The 18063-nt window shown below is 41.0% G+C and overlaps 1 protein-coding gene across 3 annotated transcripts in view; it reads left to right on the top strand.

Annotated features, from left to right (window-relative positions):
• Positions 1-18063, top strand: part of FAM160A1 (family with sequence similarity 160 member A1) — an 81026-nt gene that overhangs the window by 16045 nt on the left and 46918 nt on the right. For all 3 annotated transcript variants that reach the window (XM_006906264.3, XM_015585081.2, XM_015585083.2), the window contains exons 3-4: positions 4276-4434; positions 6246-6332. In XM_006906264.3, coding sequence (XP_006906326.1) covers positions 4276-4434; positions 6246-6332 — 246 coding nt within the window. The remainder of the gene's footprint in view (positions 1-4275; positions 4435-6245; positions 6333-18063) is intronic.

The raw sequence follows: 18063 nt of genomic DNA, 5'->3' as shown, positions 1-18063 counted from the left end.
TAAGTAACTTTCAGGTATGCAGCCATAGTTAGAAAGTTATTTATCCCACATGTAAAATTTATGAGGCTTTTTATTTTGGCAAGGTGTATCAAATGGTCCCTACCAGGTGTTCTGCTGCTAGCTTCAGACTAAAGCCATCTGCTAAAATTCTTTTTGTTTTTGCTGACATTAACGGGGTGCTGTTAGATGTTTCACATTAAAGATGGACCTTCCCTGACGTGTTCAGTGCTCTGTATCTGCCATCTTTCTCCCCCCACTGGAAACGTCGCTGTGTGAAAACTATGATGGTCATTTCTTCACATGCGTTATTTTCTTTAATTCTCGTAGCAACTCAGAAGAAACTGAACCCTAGAAAACTTGATAACTGTCTGTAAATGGCAGTCAGGTTCAAAACCTTGTTATTCTGATACTAAAATCTATCGTCTCAACAACTAACATGCTATGCAGCTGTCAAGGAAGTGGTTTGCTTTTTAAATTATCTGTTGTTATCCTTTTAGTTGTATATGGTGATTAGTTTCTTGTAAAGAGACTTTCGAGAGAAGATAAATTAAAAATATTGGGTTAATACTTAATGTGTTGGGAATAAATACGTTTTATAATTACTTTTATGTGATCAGGATCAAAAAAGGCTGAAATAGTAGATGGGCATTTTATTTTTAATTAGTTATTGAATATCTATGTATTTTCTAATTTTTAAGTTAAAAACGAAATGTAAAAGTAAATAGATTTTTTTAAAAAGTACATAGATTGTGCCCCTAAACTCTTAGAAAAATGATCTGCAAACCTGTTGTGGCCTCTTCTTTTCCCATGTTCCCACAGCATCCTCTGTATCCTTGCATGTAGCAACTGTCATTCTTTCACTTATTAGTTTATTGTCTGTCTTCTCCATCTCACCTGGTCTGACTTGTTCACTGCTCTTACCCCGGTACCAGCCTGACATGGTACCTGGACCATAGCTGTTCTAGAAATAGATGTGAGTTAGATGAATGAATCTGAACTCTGAGCAAAGTCTGAGAATGGAGGATATAAATATTTAGCAGTAAAGATTTGGAATCTTGTTCTTAAGACTATGTAGTACTCTTTATTCTGCAGAACATTTTCTTCCATGTTCCTTTGCCTAAAGAATATCGCAGAGACATCTTCTAGCTCCACTTAATAGTGGCGAGAGCACAGCAGGACTCCATGTCCAGTTATTACACTGCCCTGTCCTATACACACAGTCTTCTATTCGCATCTCAGCCATGCCCTTTTCAAGAATACTTTTTTTTAAAGTGAATATTAGATATGTGTTATTTTTAATTACTGCCACTGATGTCTATAATTTGAAGATTAATGTTGCTGTAATTATATTGATATACTAAATAGTTATTCCCAGCTTTTTAGTCAGACAAATTAAGCCTGTCTTTATGAATTCATCTTCAAAGCCTCAAAGTAGTTAAGGAATCAGGAGTATGCAGAATTAAAGCCTTTGTTCTGTGGTTAATTTAGCATGAGTTAGCAAATGTAATTGGTTTTAAAAATGTGGCATCAAGGTTAGATTTCCCTTGAAGGAGAACTTTTGGTCTCTGTTCTCTCTTGGCAGAGGTTTCTAATTTATTACAGGCAACTCGCTTGGGTCATATTCAAAACTGGAATTAAAGTGATTTGTTTGGGTATGTTGACAAGGAGTTAAGTACTTTAAATAGGGGACATTCTCCTTTGGGACCACAGATGCCTTGATTTTGCAAAAGAGATAAATGCACTATCTTGTTTATTGTTGTGTTTCTTGTACTTACCATATTATCTGGCCTGAAGGTGAATAGTAGTTCTTCTTTAATGAGTGAGAGTGAATGAATGAGTGAATTAAGGTCACTAGGCAACAGAACAGAGAAATACATATAATTTTGTTTTTCTAATATTGAAATGGTTCATCTGTTTCTCTCGCTGCCCTCCCTACTCCTTTGTAGACTTCTGTCCCACATTATCTCGCCCCTTCCTTCCCATGGCGTCATCTGGTTTCCCTGTGTTCAGACTTCCAGGTTCTCATTCCTCAGGCCAGGCCTCTGCTCTGCTGTTGAGCTGAATGTGTTATTCATGGGAAATACTGCTAGCATCTGAAACCATAACAGACTAGACAAGTCACCCCCACCTCCACTGTGGCCTAGACTAAACAAGTCAGACCAGGTGAGATGGAGAAGACAGCCAATTCACTACTAAGCGAATGAATGACAGTTGCTACACAAAAGGATACAGAAGGTGCTGTGGAAACACGGGAAAAGGGAGACAATAATGAGTTTATAGATAATTTTTCCAAGTTCAACATACGTGGACCCACACCTCCTTCTCAATTTCTGTTTCTAATGCCAGGCACTCTGGATTATTTTGTTGTATCTTACCTGTCTAAACCTCCTTTTCTTTTCCCTCTGGTCTATACGGCTTGAGGTACCACCTACGTATGGATGGTTCCAGATCTCCATCTCTAAGCTAGATCCCCCTCCTAAGCATCAGCTGCCTGCCGTGCTCTCCACTGGGATGTCTCTCAAGCTCTTTATCTTGACATACAAAACCCTGCAGGATCTGACTCCTGCTTACTTCGCCAGTCGATTCCCACTTCTAATTCTACACACCAATAATACTGTGCTTAGTTCCTGGAAGATGCCATCATTACCTTTTCCTTTGAGACTTCCATCCTGTTTAAAATATTCTTTCTTCCAACACTTTTTTCTGGCTTACTACTGTTTATTCTTCAGCAGCTTGGACATCACTTCTTCTGCGAACCTTTCCTGCTCCAACCCCCACCCCCAAGACTGAGTTAAGGACCTTTTTGTATATCCACAGCACCATATATTTTCTATTACGTATTCTGAGCATTTTTATACTATCGTAATTGCTTGTTCATCTCTTCTTAGACTGACATCAATAAATACTTCGGTGTTTCTTTTCTGGGCCTAATTCAGGATTGAATGTTTTCTTGAACGTTTTCATCCCATTGAGTCCCTTATAACCTCAGGTTTACCCTAGAGGAATGCCTTTTCTTTTGTCATCATTTTACTTGTAAATTAACCAAAATTAAAGTTGTCTACCTAATTTTAGACCCAGTTATATTTACACTGAAAAAAAAAAATAAACCTGCTAAAAACATATATTGATGAGACCTTTTATAGATAAGTTCTTTGCTTCTGTTCTGTGAAACGCTTGTCCACCCTTTGCCCATCTGCCAGATGCACATCAGCATCTCTAAGGTGCTGTTTGGCGAGCATCACTTCCACTTGGAAGACTTCCCATACTGAGAAATTTGTTGTTTCTCTTGGTCTTATACTCCACAAGATAAAATCAACAGGTACTCAGCACAAGTGTGTTCATTTTCTACCTTTCTATCTCTGTTAAAGGCATCATTGTTTTCTTAACAACCAAGCTGGATAACTTGACAATTTCGAGTTCGCATTCAGCCTCATTTAGTAAACCCAAACACTGTCAGTATCGTTTTAGGAACAGAGTACTGAGGGAGGAAGTAACTTCCATGAGCTTTGGATTAACAGTGGATCGATAGATGTCTTAGATCACCCTCACATGTACCCTATATGTGAATCTCAAATTCATTCCTCTTCTCTTTTCCTACTGCCAATGCTTCAGTTTAGACCCAGTTTATTTCTGTTTGAATAATTGTCATCATATCTAAATGACCCATGGCCCCAGTTCTTCTAGTTATGATTTGTAAAGATCGGATTAGAGCTCTTTCTAAACTGTAAACTTGTGTATGCTAGTCATGACCTTTAACATGTCTGTAGAGAGCTTTCTCATAGAGCCACTCATGGTTCTTACCTGTGACATCTTCTGTCACGAACCACCTTGGTCCAGGGCTTCCTCCTGGGGTGGAAGTGCCTTCTTAGACTGGAGTGTGTGCCTTCTCTGTATCTGCACTCAGCGTATTGCACTGTAATGCATTGATTATGAGTTCGCCCCTGTCCTGAACACCTTTGGGGCAAGAATCATGTTTTCTTCACCTTTGTATGTGTCCCCCCTCTAGCCCAGCACACGCTTGCTACATACGAGACACATGTCAGCTGTGTATGGATTAGACAAATCCCTTGGGTACTGCTGCTCCCTCTATTGGAGTCGTCCTTCCCGACTGTCTCTACCTGTCAAATGCCCCCTAGCTAGCGGATGCCCTCTGATACTTTAATACCTTTCCACTCACTTCAAGTGGACCAACGTCACTGGCCTCACCTGGGAGCTGTTAGTTGCAAGTTAAAGACTTTGGAAAAGAGTTGATTACATTTTTACTTCTGAACACAGGTCCTTGCAACCGGGCTCAGTGGTCTCTACTCTTCCCTGCCTACAAAGCTAGAGGAGAAAGGCGAGGAGTGGCACTGCCTTCTGAGGGATGACTGGCTCCTTCTCCCAGCGCTGGCCCAGTTCATGAACTCCCTGGAGTTTTGCAATGCGGTCATCCAGGTAACAGAGCACAACAGAGGGGCCCTTTGTTATGGTCCATTCAGAGTACAAGCACTACGAAGTATTAGTTTATAAGCATTTCCTTTTTTATTTTAATAAAAGTTTATGGAATATTGATACTTTGCTTTAAGCATACAGAATGTCCTTGAATGAGGAAAAATGATAGTTTATGGGTTTTTGGGAAGTTTTAATTGAGAAAAAATAAGTAGATTTTCTTTATCTTCCTTATAAAAAATGTTAATTCTGTTTTGATTATCCACTTAACTATCAAAAATAAGTTCAATGCCTGACTCATTAAATAGATATTTTTAGGCTTCTAAGTACTCCAAATTATACCACTTTTATTTCAAGGTCTTTTTAGGAGCCTACATAGGAAAACACTTTATTTTGCTTAATGGTGCATACTACATAAAGAATATTCTTATCCCAATTGAATTTAAAAGAAGTTAACCATCTTAGCAACACAAAATAAATTTGCTTTGAAATTGCCCTGCTTCGGGGAGAGGGGGTGGGGGAGGTGGGAAACAGCCCCTGAGCTCTATCTAATATGTTTGGCTTTTTGATTAGATTTTTACTTTCAGATTTCTTGTTATTGTTTTCAATAAAAATCAGATTTCATATACATTGAAGGATATAGTAGGTTTTCATCAAAAATGTTTATTTCTATACAGCATAAATATCACCTTAATGTTGGATTTATTAAGACATCAAATTTTCTTTATGGTGATTTTAAGGTGAAAAATGTTAGTTATAATCTGTTTATCTACCAAATAAAGAAATAGTTTCTGGAAGAAAATGCAAGTAAATTACTTTGGTTCCCATCTCATTTTTATTGCCAAGTCAAAGAAGTTTTATTTATATGTAAGATAAGTGGATTACATCTTAAGTTATTTTTTTTTTTTTAAATTTTAGAGTCTATCAACATTTTCTTGCAGAAGTGTGTGGAAATAGATGGAACTATTAGTTTCTTCCCAATTGTTCACAGAGAAAGATTATTAGTAATTTAAAGATCTAGCCTCACTTTCCTAGAAATTGCTTTTTATTTTATTGTTCGACTTCCTTTTTTTTTTTATTTTTTAAAGAAGTAAAGCTAACAGGCATGGTTAAGAACAGAGAAAAGATATATTTTATACTATATTTTGAAATTCAGGCCATATACTTTTAAAATTGTTTTATTTGAGGGTACTATTGAAAATATTACTTACAAAAGATATTAGTAGGGATTATCCATGCTAAATACATTTTGCAAATCAAATATAGAAAGTGTTGTACATCTGGTAATGTTTTCTGCTTTTGAACAGGATCTATTTTTTATGAAAAGATTTTCTAAGTGCCTTCCTCTCAGTAAAATGAGTAGCAGAAAGTACACCTTCAAAATGAGAAAATTCTTCTGGTAGCAAAATACATGTATTTAATTGCCCACTTTGACTGTTACATTCTTTTTTTCTTTAATTAGTCACAAGTTGAGATGGGACGTAGAAGAAATTATGAGGCAAAAATTATACTTTCCAGTTTGTTAATTTTAATTTGAGTCCATATACATATTCAGTCTATTGTCTGTTTTATCAAATGGAAACTTAAAATTTCCAGTTTTTTAAAATTTGAAAGCTCAAGGTGTTTATACTGGAATAAAGCATCTGAAACAATTGTACTGTGGTTTAAAGTCTGAATTATTCTTTTGGCCATGGAATAAATGGCCAAAATTTGGATTTCCTTTTTGAATTCAGGATGTACACAGAAATGTTTGATTTTTAAGAAGACCTAAAGATTGAATTTTTTGTCTTTTTCATGACTACTTGTTTCTCTCGTAGGTGGCTCACCCCTTAATTCGTAATCAGCTTGTAAATTATATTTACAATGGGTTCTTGGTACCAGTCTTGGCTCCTGCTCTCCATAAGGTCAGTGATTGGCTGATGTCATCTTTTATCTGTATTACAAACAGATTTGGAAACTGAGGAAGGTGAACCCTTGATTGTGACTTTAGCCTTATTTTTCTTCTCGTTCCATCCACGTTCCTTAGCAGTATCAAACACAGACCTTAACAATGGCGACAGCTTAAGTCTGATGGGGATCCATTTGGTGTCAGAATATGGCATTTTGAATGTCAGGTAAGGTAGTCTAAACTAGGATTGGCAAATAGACTGACTCTTGTGCCTGCTTCAGTTCATGGGTAGTGGCTACTTGGAACTCTCTGTTATGCTGTCTTCTAAGGCCAAGTCTGTTCTAGAGGATGCAAGGTTAACTATGGATGTGGAGAAAGGTCAATGGTAGCACAAATCCCATGATTTGCCAACTCTTAGAACATACTTCTTTATTATAACAATTTTGCGACAGTAAAATTTAAAGTGAAGCCAAGTTAAGGTCCCATCAAGGGTTGGCTGTCTCATTAACACCACTCTGAATTCCTTATGTCACTCTCATTTTGTGTAACATGTCAACTGATAGCTTTTCCATTATGAGCTGTCAGGAGATACCCAGGGACCTAGAATTCTTCATTTTAAGGAGTTTTTTTCTTCATTAAATAGACATATACATTGGTTAGTCCAGAGGATCTTTGTCAAGTTATTGGAATTGACAGCGCTGGTAGGGAAGGAAGCAAGAAACTACTTATCACATGTTTTTTGATGGAATACCCACTTTTCTACATTTGGACGTTCCATTTCCATGAGCTTTCATTTTACAGAATCTAAGATTACCTAAGTATGCCAACTTTGAAGCCCGGCTGTACATGCTGATGAGAGTTCTAGTTTAGTGCAGCAGGTCTTGAATGAAGATGTTTATCTCTTACCATTTTAGTGCCTTTTGAGCATAGTGGGGATATTTTTCAAAACAAGGTACTTGGTTTGATTAGGATTTTTGTGTTATTTCTAGGTTCTAGAGGTAATCTTGGATGTGGTTTGACATCAAAGTACTGAGATTTCCAGGTTGTCTTAGTGATTTATGGGCACAAAGGGACCAGTCTTTGAAATTTAAAATGTCTTGTAAAATATGGAACATGTCTTTGGAAAATACAAACCTGATATTTGTTTCCACGTTGTCCTTATGCTAGTGTTTTTCCGTTTTAGGGGTGGGGTCGACGTCTTGCCTTGAAGGTCTCTAAACCTCTGCGTGGAGGAATTTTCCTCTATGAGGAATCCAACAGTGCTAGTGAAATTTGAGGGCAGTGATTATCCATATACTCTGTCACACATTTAGACTTTCTTCCACATTTATTCCCATTCTTTTCTCAATTGACCGGTTGATATAAAATAATTTCCAAAGTCATTTTGTAATAGCTATAATTATAAAATTATTATTTGTTCAGGATTATTCTAATTAGCATACCTTAATGCTGCAAATATTAATGAGAACTCTTTACCAATAATTGAGGATGAGATCGACCTAAGAGAGCTGCAGTGAGGATCTGCCTGGTTACTCTGTGCTTCTGCTCCTAACACTCATCATTGATGGAATTCACTCATCAAACGTGCATTAACTCGCTTAATGCTGCCTCCACGATGGTTTTCCTGCTTCTTGGGGGTAGAGGTCACACTTACTTTGTTCACTGGGGTATCTCCGGTGCCAAACACAGTGCCTTAGACTCAGAGGCTGAATAAGCAGCGCACAAATGGAATGATGTTTGTTAAAGTGCCAATCAGAGCGTTTGCACTTAGGACATCCCCAGACAGGGCTTCGTAGAGAATAATAAGAGCATTTTACATATATTAACTAATATTGTTCTCAGGCATGTCCATAACTTAAATGTGAGATTTTAAAAATCATGAAGTTATTTTCCTGCATGCTTATTGTGAAAAAAGTCAATATTGAACATATAAATGTATAGTGAATATTACCATATTAGATTTGAATTTCCAATATCTAATTAAGATTCCTTAACTTTTGACCATTGCAGACCGTTTCTCTCAGGGTTATTGGAGTGACGGAGGAGAATGTTTCCTTTTTAATTTGTCTGTCTTCCTGCTCTTCATCTTTTGTTGTTTGTGTTTTTATCATTTAGAATTAAAATCTTAGGAAGGAAGCAGGGCAAGGGAGAAGGAGAAAAGCCTCTCCCTAAGTGGTCGATGCAGAAAAGAGCCTTTTATGCATGGAAGACGGGGATTCAGAGGCAGGTGAGGAAAGATGTCCGGTATTGGGTGTTTCTTGAGGAGTTCCCATTGATAGCAGTCACACCCTATATCCCGTATCCTCTCCTTTGATGTAAGAAAGGATACCTGGGAGTCTCTATTGCAGGGGCTCTTGTCCTTAATTTTCAAATCCTGGGTCCCTTGCCTTGACAGAGGAGCCTTATTTAATATCCTAAGTAAATTTCCTTTGTGTACTCTCTCGGCCCCCAGTTTATGTAAAACATTCTAGTTACCTGCCGTCAATATAAACAGTTTGCAGAGGCGAACTTAGTCTCTCTGTCTCAAAAATAACATCAATTCATACTTTAAAACTTGCCCACATCACAATCAATACTCATAAACACTATTTCCACAGCATTTCTTAGCCAGAGATAAAGTCATTTCAAAGGGTTGTCGTAGTAAAAGGTGGGGAGGGGGGCGGAGAGTTGCTTGAGAAGTGAAGATTGTCTGTCTGTCCTCTCCCCACCCTATGCGTGTATAATAAATAAATACTGCCTTCGCAAGTTGTTCTGCTCCGTGCTTTCTTCACCCAATGCTGTGGGATGGCCATTTCTCTTTCTGGATTGATACAAAGACATATCTGTTTTTTGTTTGCTTGTTTTTTAAATAGGGCTGCATCGTTTTCTTTAGTGTGACTATATAGGTCCGCAATCCCCTACCTACAACTCCAAAATTCAAAAAGCTCTGAAAACTGAATTAAAAAAAAAAAAAAAATTCATGTGATAGCACAACCTAACCTTTGTTGAACTCATTTGGAGGCAAACCCATTCCTGTACTGTCTCGAGGCTGTTTTTATCTCACTCGTGTTAATATTTGTATGTTGTGTAATATTTGTATGTTTGTAATGTATATGATTATAGAGTTCTGCTCCAGACCTGCTGGGTTATGTCAAATATGGCAGATGTTATATGACTTTTTTAAAATATGAAGTTTAAATTCCCAAACACATGGTCTCCGGGGTTTTAGATAAGGGATCGAAAGCCTATTTTGGATGCTTAGAAAAGGATATGTTTTGGGAGATAGGTTAAAATCACTCTTTGTAAAAGTCATATTCAAGAAAATGATACCATGTTAATAAGGTCATTTAGGAATTAAATCGAGCCATAGACATGGACATCATGTTGTGCAAAAATGGTTATTTTTGACTTTAGATTAATGGGACAGCCCTTATCCATCAAGAGCTAATTCTGTTGTCTCTCTATGTTTAATTTATCAAAGCTAAGTTTTCAAAGCTGAATATTCATTGGTATGGTTGTGTTAGTCTGGGTTCTCAGTGGAGTGGGTGCCAAAATAAGATTAAATGTGCAAGGATTTCGCTGGGGGAAATGCTGGTGAGAGAGAAAATAGGGAGCAAGGTGGGGAGGCTGGGAGAGCTGTCAGACTGCAGTGCACGTCGGATAGCACGTGCAGGACTGGAGGCGAGGTTGGCGGGGGTGTCCCAGACTGCAGTGAGGGGACCTGTGTCTCCCAGGAACAGGTCTGCCCCAGTGTCCCTGCTGCACTCAGTTGGCTGTGAGTGGCCCGTGGGGGCTGTGGTGAGGGTTTCAGTGTAGCCACAGGGCCCAGGGTCACATCAGTGAAGCTTCCTGTAGCTGGAGGTGTAAGGGGTGCGTTTCCATGGCCACCACATGCTGCCACGTGGTCGACTGATTTCCATGGTTATCCTGATTGTAGATGTAGAAAAGATAGACATATATATTTGCTTAATGTATAGACCTCCTTCCTTTGTGTAGCATATTTGGGAGTTCAAATGCTCCCCTCGTGCAGGGGGGCGTTTTGATCAGGATTAGCTTGACTAGATAACTTATTGTATCAGTCACTATGATTGTACTGCAGTCACAAACAACACCAACATCCCAAGAGCTGTAATAACAACTGTTTATGTTTTGTCCATCTAGGGCTGTGGCGTGAGTAGTGTGCAGGCAGCTTTGCTCCATGGTTTCCTCACTCAGGGGCCAGGTCGATAGAACCTTTAGCATACAAGAGTGTGATGTTTCAATGATCTGTTGAAACTTAAATGCTTAAAAAAATCATTTATCATTAGTATAAAGTACATATCTCTGGTTTAGGAATTAGGGCAAGATATAGAAGGGACAGCTCATTTTCGTTCTGTGATGTCTGGGGCCTCAGCTGGAATGGGTACAAAAGTTGGCGCCTAAGTAGCTTGGGCCTCTCTCTCTCCCTCTTTTCCTCTTTCCACGAAGCCTCTCCACAGGGCTAGCTCGGGATTCTTCATAGCATGGCAGCCTCAGGGAGTCGGACTTCCTATTTGTGGGTTGTGGGTTGAGGTCTCCAAGACGCTGCCAGTCTGGAAACTGAAATAATGTTGCTTCTGTCATATTTTATTATTCATAGTAGTCACAGAGCCCACTCACTTTCAAGGGGAGAGGACTTAGACCCCACTTCTTGGTGACAGGAGCATCAAAGAATTTGCAGCTGTGTTCTGGTCAGGTTTATCGTGGTTACCACCCCTAGGACTGAATGTGCGCTAAGAGTCAGAGCACTGCGTGAGAAGACCGCCTGATAAGAGCCAGGAACTCCCATCACGGGTCGCAGCCAACCTGAGGCAACCCCTCAGGAAGGAGGCCGGAGGAGTAAATAGCAAGACCTCATTCCTCCTCCTCCCTCCGAGTCCTGCTGGATTCCCATTGGGTGAACCCAGATGGAACCCAGGTGGCAAGGGAAGCATGGGAAAAAGTGGGCTATAGAGGTCATCTGGGCTCGGAGCAGGATGGAAAAGATGAAGAGAAGCGCATGGAAGGCAGCAGACTACTTATTTACGAGTATCAGCATATAGAGTGTTAATTAGCGGGTTAGATGGCCCCTATAGGGTGTGTTTGGAAGTGCTTAAGTCGATTGCACCTTAAAATTTTCTAGAAACATATCACAAAGTCTACCTTTCATAGTTTATAGTTACTACCTAATTCTATGTGTTGATCCTTAGCCTCTGGAACCTAAAATCATACTTTGACTTTAATGTGATCGGCAGATATGCTAACAACATACTACATGAGAATAAACAATGACGAAATGGCTAAAGTGCACATAGCTATCCAAAAGTCAGGGTTGGTATTGCACAGATTCACACAGGGACAGAGTGTGCAGTGGAATACCACCAAAGCACGGGCCAGAAGGTCTGGGCTGTCGTCCTGGCTCTTGTCTTCACTGCTGTGTGGCCTCGTGCGAAGATTTTAACCTCTCTGAGTTTGTTCCCTTAGCCGCACGATGCGGATGGTAATACTCCTCTTTCCTCCTGACAGGGAGTGCAGGTCAGACATGAGGGCGTTCTGAGACCCGTGCGCTGTTCTGTGCGGAGGTGTTACAGTTATTCTAGGACACATTCCGCCCTCTCATGTGCAGTGAAAGGAAACATCGCCTGTTCAAAGACCACGTAGTGAGTGTGCACCAGGTGCAGAGCGCTTTACCACACCCCGTGGGGAGGCGGAGGTGGCCGAGAAACCCTCTCGTCTCCGTGGAGTTTGTAATAGAGGGCCTGGAAGACTGAGATGTTCATAAGATAGACTAGAACTAAAACAGGGGCTGTGACAGAGAAGGAAGCCAGGGCAGGTGGGGGAGGGGCGGGAGGCTGGCACAGAGGAGCGAGTGGTCTGGAGGAGAGTAACATGGTGCCGAACCTTGAAGGCGAGCAGGTGGGGAAAGATGTTCAGGGAGAGAGCGCCTCAGCAAGGGGCCGAGGCTTGGAGCAGTGCGTTTGCATAAAATATACCAAGAGCACCGGAGTGTGTAGGAGAGGTCAGGAGAGGTCCAAGGAAGGGCCCTCATCTGACCCCCAGGGCAGGTGAGCATTGATCTCTACAGCAAGCGGTGCACAGGGCTCTCCGAGACAATCTGGTGGAGACAGAGGAAGGCGAGTGTGGACTGGCGTTTTGGGAAGTGTGGTTGTGAACACAGAAGGAACGGTTGAGGGGAAGGGGCTGAGGGAAGAAGGGATACAAGAGGTAAAGATGCCAGGGAGAAGGGATTGCACTGCTCGCCAGCCGTAAAGCCCCTCCAAACCACCTGTAAGGGACACTGCTTCTCTGTATGTAAAACTGCCAGCCTTCTCCTCACCTGATCATTAAGTGCACTTAAAATTTGTTTAAAAATGCTGGGATTGTAAAGAATTGCTTTGTTAACAAAGCAGAGGCTCTGACTCCTGGACCAGAGTCGCCTCCTTTGCCCTTTGACATCCACACTCCAGATCCCCCTAGTTCTCCTTCAGGGCCCCTCCGCTCCACTGACCTCTCTCCTTCCCCTCCTGAAATGCGGGCACGCTCTGGGCTTGGCCTCCCTCTGATCGGTGCCCAAGATCAACCATCAGCTCTACGCCGACAGCCTGCAAATCCACAGGGCCTGAGGATTCAGCCACCAGTTGGATCTCTTTGCCTGAATGACCTGCTGTGCACCTCAAACTTACAACATCAGAAACCAGACTCACAGCGCCTTTCTCCCAAGGCCACCCTAGCTCATCCTCTGCAACCTCCTTTGTGTGAATAGTATCATTTTCCTAGTTACCTGGCCTACAAGACTCGATTCTTCTTGAATCTTTTCTCTTAACTCTCACTCCTCATGCAGTGCCAAGCTTTTTTTTCATAAGGTTCTTTAGTCTGATCTTTTTCCATTCTTCCCCCAGCAATGTCACTTTAGGTCATTATATCTATATTCCTTGACCAGGGCTAGTTTTTGCTAATGGGTCTCGTTACTGCAGCTTCTTTTTCAGGCTGTCTCACTTCTAACTGCTGGATTACATTTTCTAAACACGTCTTGAAATGCATCACCTTTCCTCTAAAACCGTGATTGACTCCGTTCCTGCAGTCTCCTTGTGTGTGCTCTGCTCCAGGCCACCTCCTCGCGTCGGGGTCTCTCCTGTACTTATCCGTTTCCCTCACTTGCAGTGTTCTCCCTTACTCTGTCTTCAAGGACCAGCGTAAACGTCACTCCCTCCTGCAGCCATTCCTGCCTTTGGGGGTACTGGGCTTCTTTCTTTTCTAGAATGTGTAGCTCTTCATGTCTGTGCCATTTGCTTCACACTGAGCAAGTGCTCTTTTCTGTCGTTGGGTGTATTCTAGGTGTTTGACTCTGCTTCACCACCTCTGTCCTGAAACCCCTGGGAGAGTCTATACCTCTATTTCCCAAACAGTGTGTCAGGGAGCCCTGGGGCTTCTCGGTGAACTCACAGGGGCGCTGCCAAATACTTTAAATTTATCAGGGAAGCACAGTGACATCTCTAGGGTACCAAGGTAACTACTAGCTCAAAATAGTTCAGTTTCAGCATTGAATATACTTTCCTTTCAACATGATTATACCTTTGCAAAGCTGAGTTTGGGGTGGGTTCTGTGCTTTAAAGCAAGTGCACATGAAAATCAGCGTGGAACAGGGAATGAGACTGACATTGTCTGATCTGATTCTGAAGTTTAAATGCCCAATGGGCGTTAAGTTGTTACGACCTCACTACAGATTAAGTTATTTGGACTTAAATGAGATTGTTGGGTATTTCTTTTGGCTTCTGGGTGCTATGAAAAAATGATTGATCTACTGAAGGCACCATGAACTGAAAAAGCTTTAGAACCTCTAGTCTGTGTTGTATGCTTTTTTATACCACTAGAGCAGGGTTAGGTCAACTATGACCTGTGGGCCGAATTTGGCCTGTAGCCTGTTTTTGTGTATCTTGAAAGTTAGGAATGGTTTTTATATCCGTTGACAGATAAGTGGATAAACAAAATGTAGTATATACATACAGTGGAATATTATTCAGCCTTAAAAAAGAAGGAAATTCTGACACATGTTACAACAGGCATGAACCTTGAAAACATGCTAAGTGAAATGAGCAAGTCACAAAAAGATAAATAAGTGAATCACAAGTGTGATTCCAACTATATGAGGAACCTAGATAGTCAAATTCATAGAGACAGAAAAAAGAATAATGGCCGCCGGGGCTGAGAGGAGGGGAGGACGAGGCTTTTGTGTAATGAGTACAGCGTTCCAGTTCTGCAGCATGAAGAGTTCTGGAGCTGGATGATGGCGATGGTGGCACAACAATGTGAATGCACTTAACACTCCTGAACTGTACATTTAAAAATGGGGAGGATGGTAAATTTTATATTACTTGTATTTTCCCATAATTAAAAAAGAAAGGAGCATGTGACAAATTCATAAACCCTAAAATAGTTACACTCTGGCCCTTCCCAGAAAACGTTTGCTGACCCCTGTTCTAGAAGGTAACATGGTTTCCTGTATATTTTAGATCATCCATAACTGTTTGAAGATGATGATAAGAGTGGAAGGAAGTCCCCAGGTCAGAGAGATGTCTTAGTGAAAGGATGATCAAGCCCTTTTTTTCCCCCCCTTGACTGCAGTGATCAGGCTGAGGAGCAAGAGACAAAATCAGATGTGAAGCAGGCCAACTCGCCTCGTCAGTAGCTTGGACAAGTCTTTGTCCAGGTGTGTTGTGTAGGACTCCGGGGCTGGCGGAGGACCAGCGGACAGTTGGCAGCAGCAGCCAAAGACGGCTCCAGCAGGGGCAGCAAGGGAGAACTGGAGGGCGTCTGGAGGCTTGGATAAATAGCATCCTGGGCTCGCTCTTATTATTTTTGCCAAGTGTCTTGTGAACTAGGATTGTCTTCTGTTGTGCGGCTTATTTTGGCTCCTTTATTTGGAGACCAGTAGGTAATCAAGGAAGAAGTTTGGGGCTATCTGTAGTAGCCAAAGACAGAAATCTTGAGAGTGTTGAAGTAAAGGATGGATGGATGGAAGGAAAAATAGTCACACATCATCCTTTTCTGCAGGCAGCTCACAGGCATTAGCAGTGATAATTGTGACCTCAAAGCTGCTACCTTTGTTTTTTGCAAAGAGCAGCCAGCTATGCTTAATTCAGCAAATTATTCCATACATGTGTGCCTGAAAAAACAGACACAAAAAAATCTACCAGAACAAACGATTTTTCCACTATCTCTAGTGTGCTAAAACCATGCTGAAACAGTAGACACGAGTAGAATAATTTCAGACATTTCCTTAAAGGCCTGTGTGCTGAGTTCCTATAAGCCATGATGGAGCCCATTTGTTTTACAAACTTGTCTTCCAAACACACACATACATATTCATGAGCTATATCCTGTGAGCTCAATAATTCATGGCTTATTGACTTAGGTTGATGGATGGAAGTTTTTGAGGGACTGAAGAAAAAAAGATGGAAATTTTGAGAGGCAGGGAGCAGCCACACTTGCGAGTCGCCTGCTTACTATTAGTGTGTCTGTGGGTAGGATGTGTTGAGACCCCCTTGAGAGCCCAGTTGGGCTCTCACTAGCTAAGGATATTTTCGACTTTTAGCCCCTGTGAAACAAGTGACTGAAGATTTTAAGAGCAATTAAATACCATCTTCAAATTATCACCATTAATAAATGTTAATAAGCTGTAATCGGGCGCTGAGTTTATCGGAGGAATACCTAACCCCTTACGTCCTGCTCTATTAGTGTCCAGGGAGAAGTAGTCAGAGCAACCTGTCACTCAACTATTACCAAGCTCCACTTTCATCCCTCTTTCCTCATGCATCTCTGGTCTAGATGATGGTGGAGGGGGTTTTGGTGGGGGCAAGAGGGTAGGATCTCTTCTGGCAGACTTCCTGTTGCATTTTTGGATGCCTAGCATGTTAGTGCTCTTTGTCATTCTGTTGTCATCTGTGTCACTTCCTGACGAAAAATATCTTGAAGTCTTAGGTCTGGTTTCCACTAATGTCGTAAAACTTCATTGATCGAGTCATTCCTTTCAGCAGAAAATTAGAAGAACGAAGGAATCGAAAACATGGAATTGGGATGCCATCTTGGCTCTGGAATTTGGAGATTTTATTTTTCAAATTTAGTGGTTCTTTGCTAAATGTTTTATAGTTTTTCTTGAGTTCTGGGGCTCCAAACTAGACCCCAGCTCTGAGGTGAACCATACTAAAAACTGTAGTGGGATCATATTTTGGTCTTTCCATTTCATATTTCTACTTCTGCATTTTAGTAATCTGCTTTTTAAAACCTGTTCTCTAAATTACTGACCCAGGATGTGCTATCACTAAAAGCCCCCAAATGTTGCCCTGCTCTATTTTCACTAGGTCCAAATTCCTCTTCCTATAATGGTGTTGAGCTCTACTTGTTCTTGTGGAATTTCGTTTATTGCCATGCCTGGAGTGAACCAGTCACCTACGTGATCCTGTCCTCCACTGCACTGAAAGCACACCTGGGTGCACACCTGAGTCCACGGTCTGCTGGTCTGGTGCAAAGTGAAAGGGTTTCAGGGATGCCCTGGAGAGATGATGTTGTTTCTCACAGAAGCAGCTGCTGCTGTCCCACAGCCTTTCTGGCGGGCAGGCTGCAGTGGGCTCTGGGGCAGGAAGGTACTCCGTCTCTTTGGGGTCATTTGGCGCTGAGGAAGCCCTGCACCGTGAGAGCGTGAGCTCAGCAGGGAAGCTGATGTGCACGGTGCCATCTCAAGTTTATATTTTGTTGTGGTTCTCTTTTGATGCTGGAGACCCAGGGATGGCAGTGGCAGGGCCCAAACAATCATTCTGTCTTCTAGTTACCCAGAATTTAAACAGAAGAGTACGGTGGAAGCAGAGAGGTCACATATAAGGATCCCTGTAGTCCTCAGTAATGGCAGTTGAATGAGGTAATTAAAAGGACCATTCCCGTCATGGGCCTGCAGCTATGTAACATGGGTCGGCAGTAGCGCTATTAAACTTGGTTGAAAAAATTTATATTAAACAGGCCAGCTGTAGATGGCCTAAATTAATAATTGCTCTATCAGAGGAGAGCCAGCTATTAAATCGACCTAGAAGATTTTAGTGACAGTTATAAGAGGCTTTGACTTAAAATACTTAATTTAGTAATTGAAAACTGAAAGTTAGTGTGTGCCATCTAATATATCCAATTAATGCATTATATCCAATTAATATAATTTTAGGGAAGCAACATAATTTAACATTTTTAAAAATGGGTTTTGCGGTCAGAGAGACCTTAGTTTGAGTTACGGCTCTTTGTAACTATAACTAGCAACATGACTGTGGCAAGTACCTTCATCCGTGTATATATATCATCTATGGATAATAATACCTGTCTTATTGTGTTCTTGTGAAGAATGAATGAGAAACTGCGCTTAAAGTGCTTGTTGTCTGGCACTTAGTACTAAATGTGCATTACCTGTTAACCAGCTAAATCTCTGAAAGGAGACGTCCTTCGTATGATACTGCATATTACTGGACGGTGAATTTTATCCCATTTTTAGTGCTATAGTATTTCGATTTTAGATAATATACTTATTGTTTGTTAACACATTTTTATGTTATTTTATAGACAGCATAACTTTGGATTTATTTTTTTATTTACCTCAGAATGTGATGTCAACTCAGTTATTCATAGAGTTTTTTTTTTTCTGTTTATTCTAATTCTCAGTGCCAGAGGTTCTCAAACCTAAATGTGCAAAGATAATTACCTGGGATTGTCGTACATGCTAACTGACTCTGATCTGG

This window comes from Pteropus alecto, unplaced genomic scaffold (assembly GCF_000325575.1).
Source record: "Pteropus alecto unplaced genomic scaffold, ASM32557v1 scaffold50, whole genome shotgun sequence".
Lineage (NCBI taxonomy): Eukaryota > Metazoa > Chordata > Mammalia > Chiroptera > Pteropodidae > Pteropus > Pteropus alecto.
Note: the sequence above shows the minus strand (reverse complement) of the source record. Positions and strands in the feature narration are given on the sequence as shown.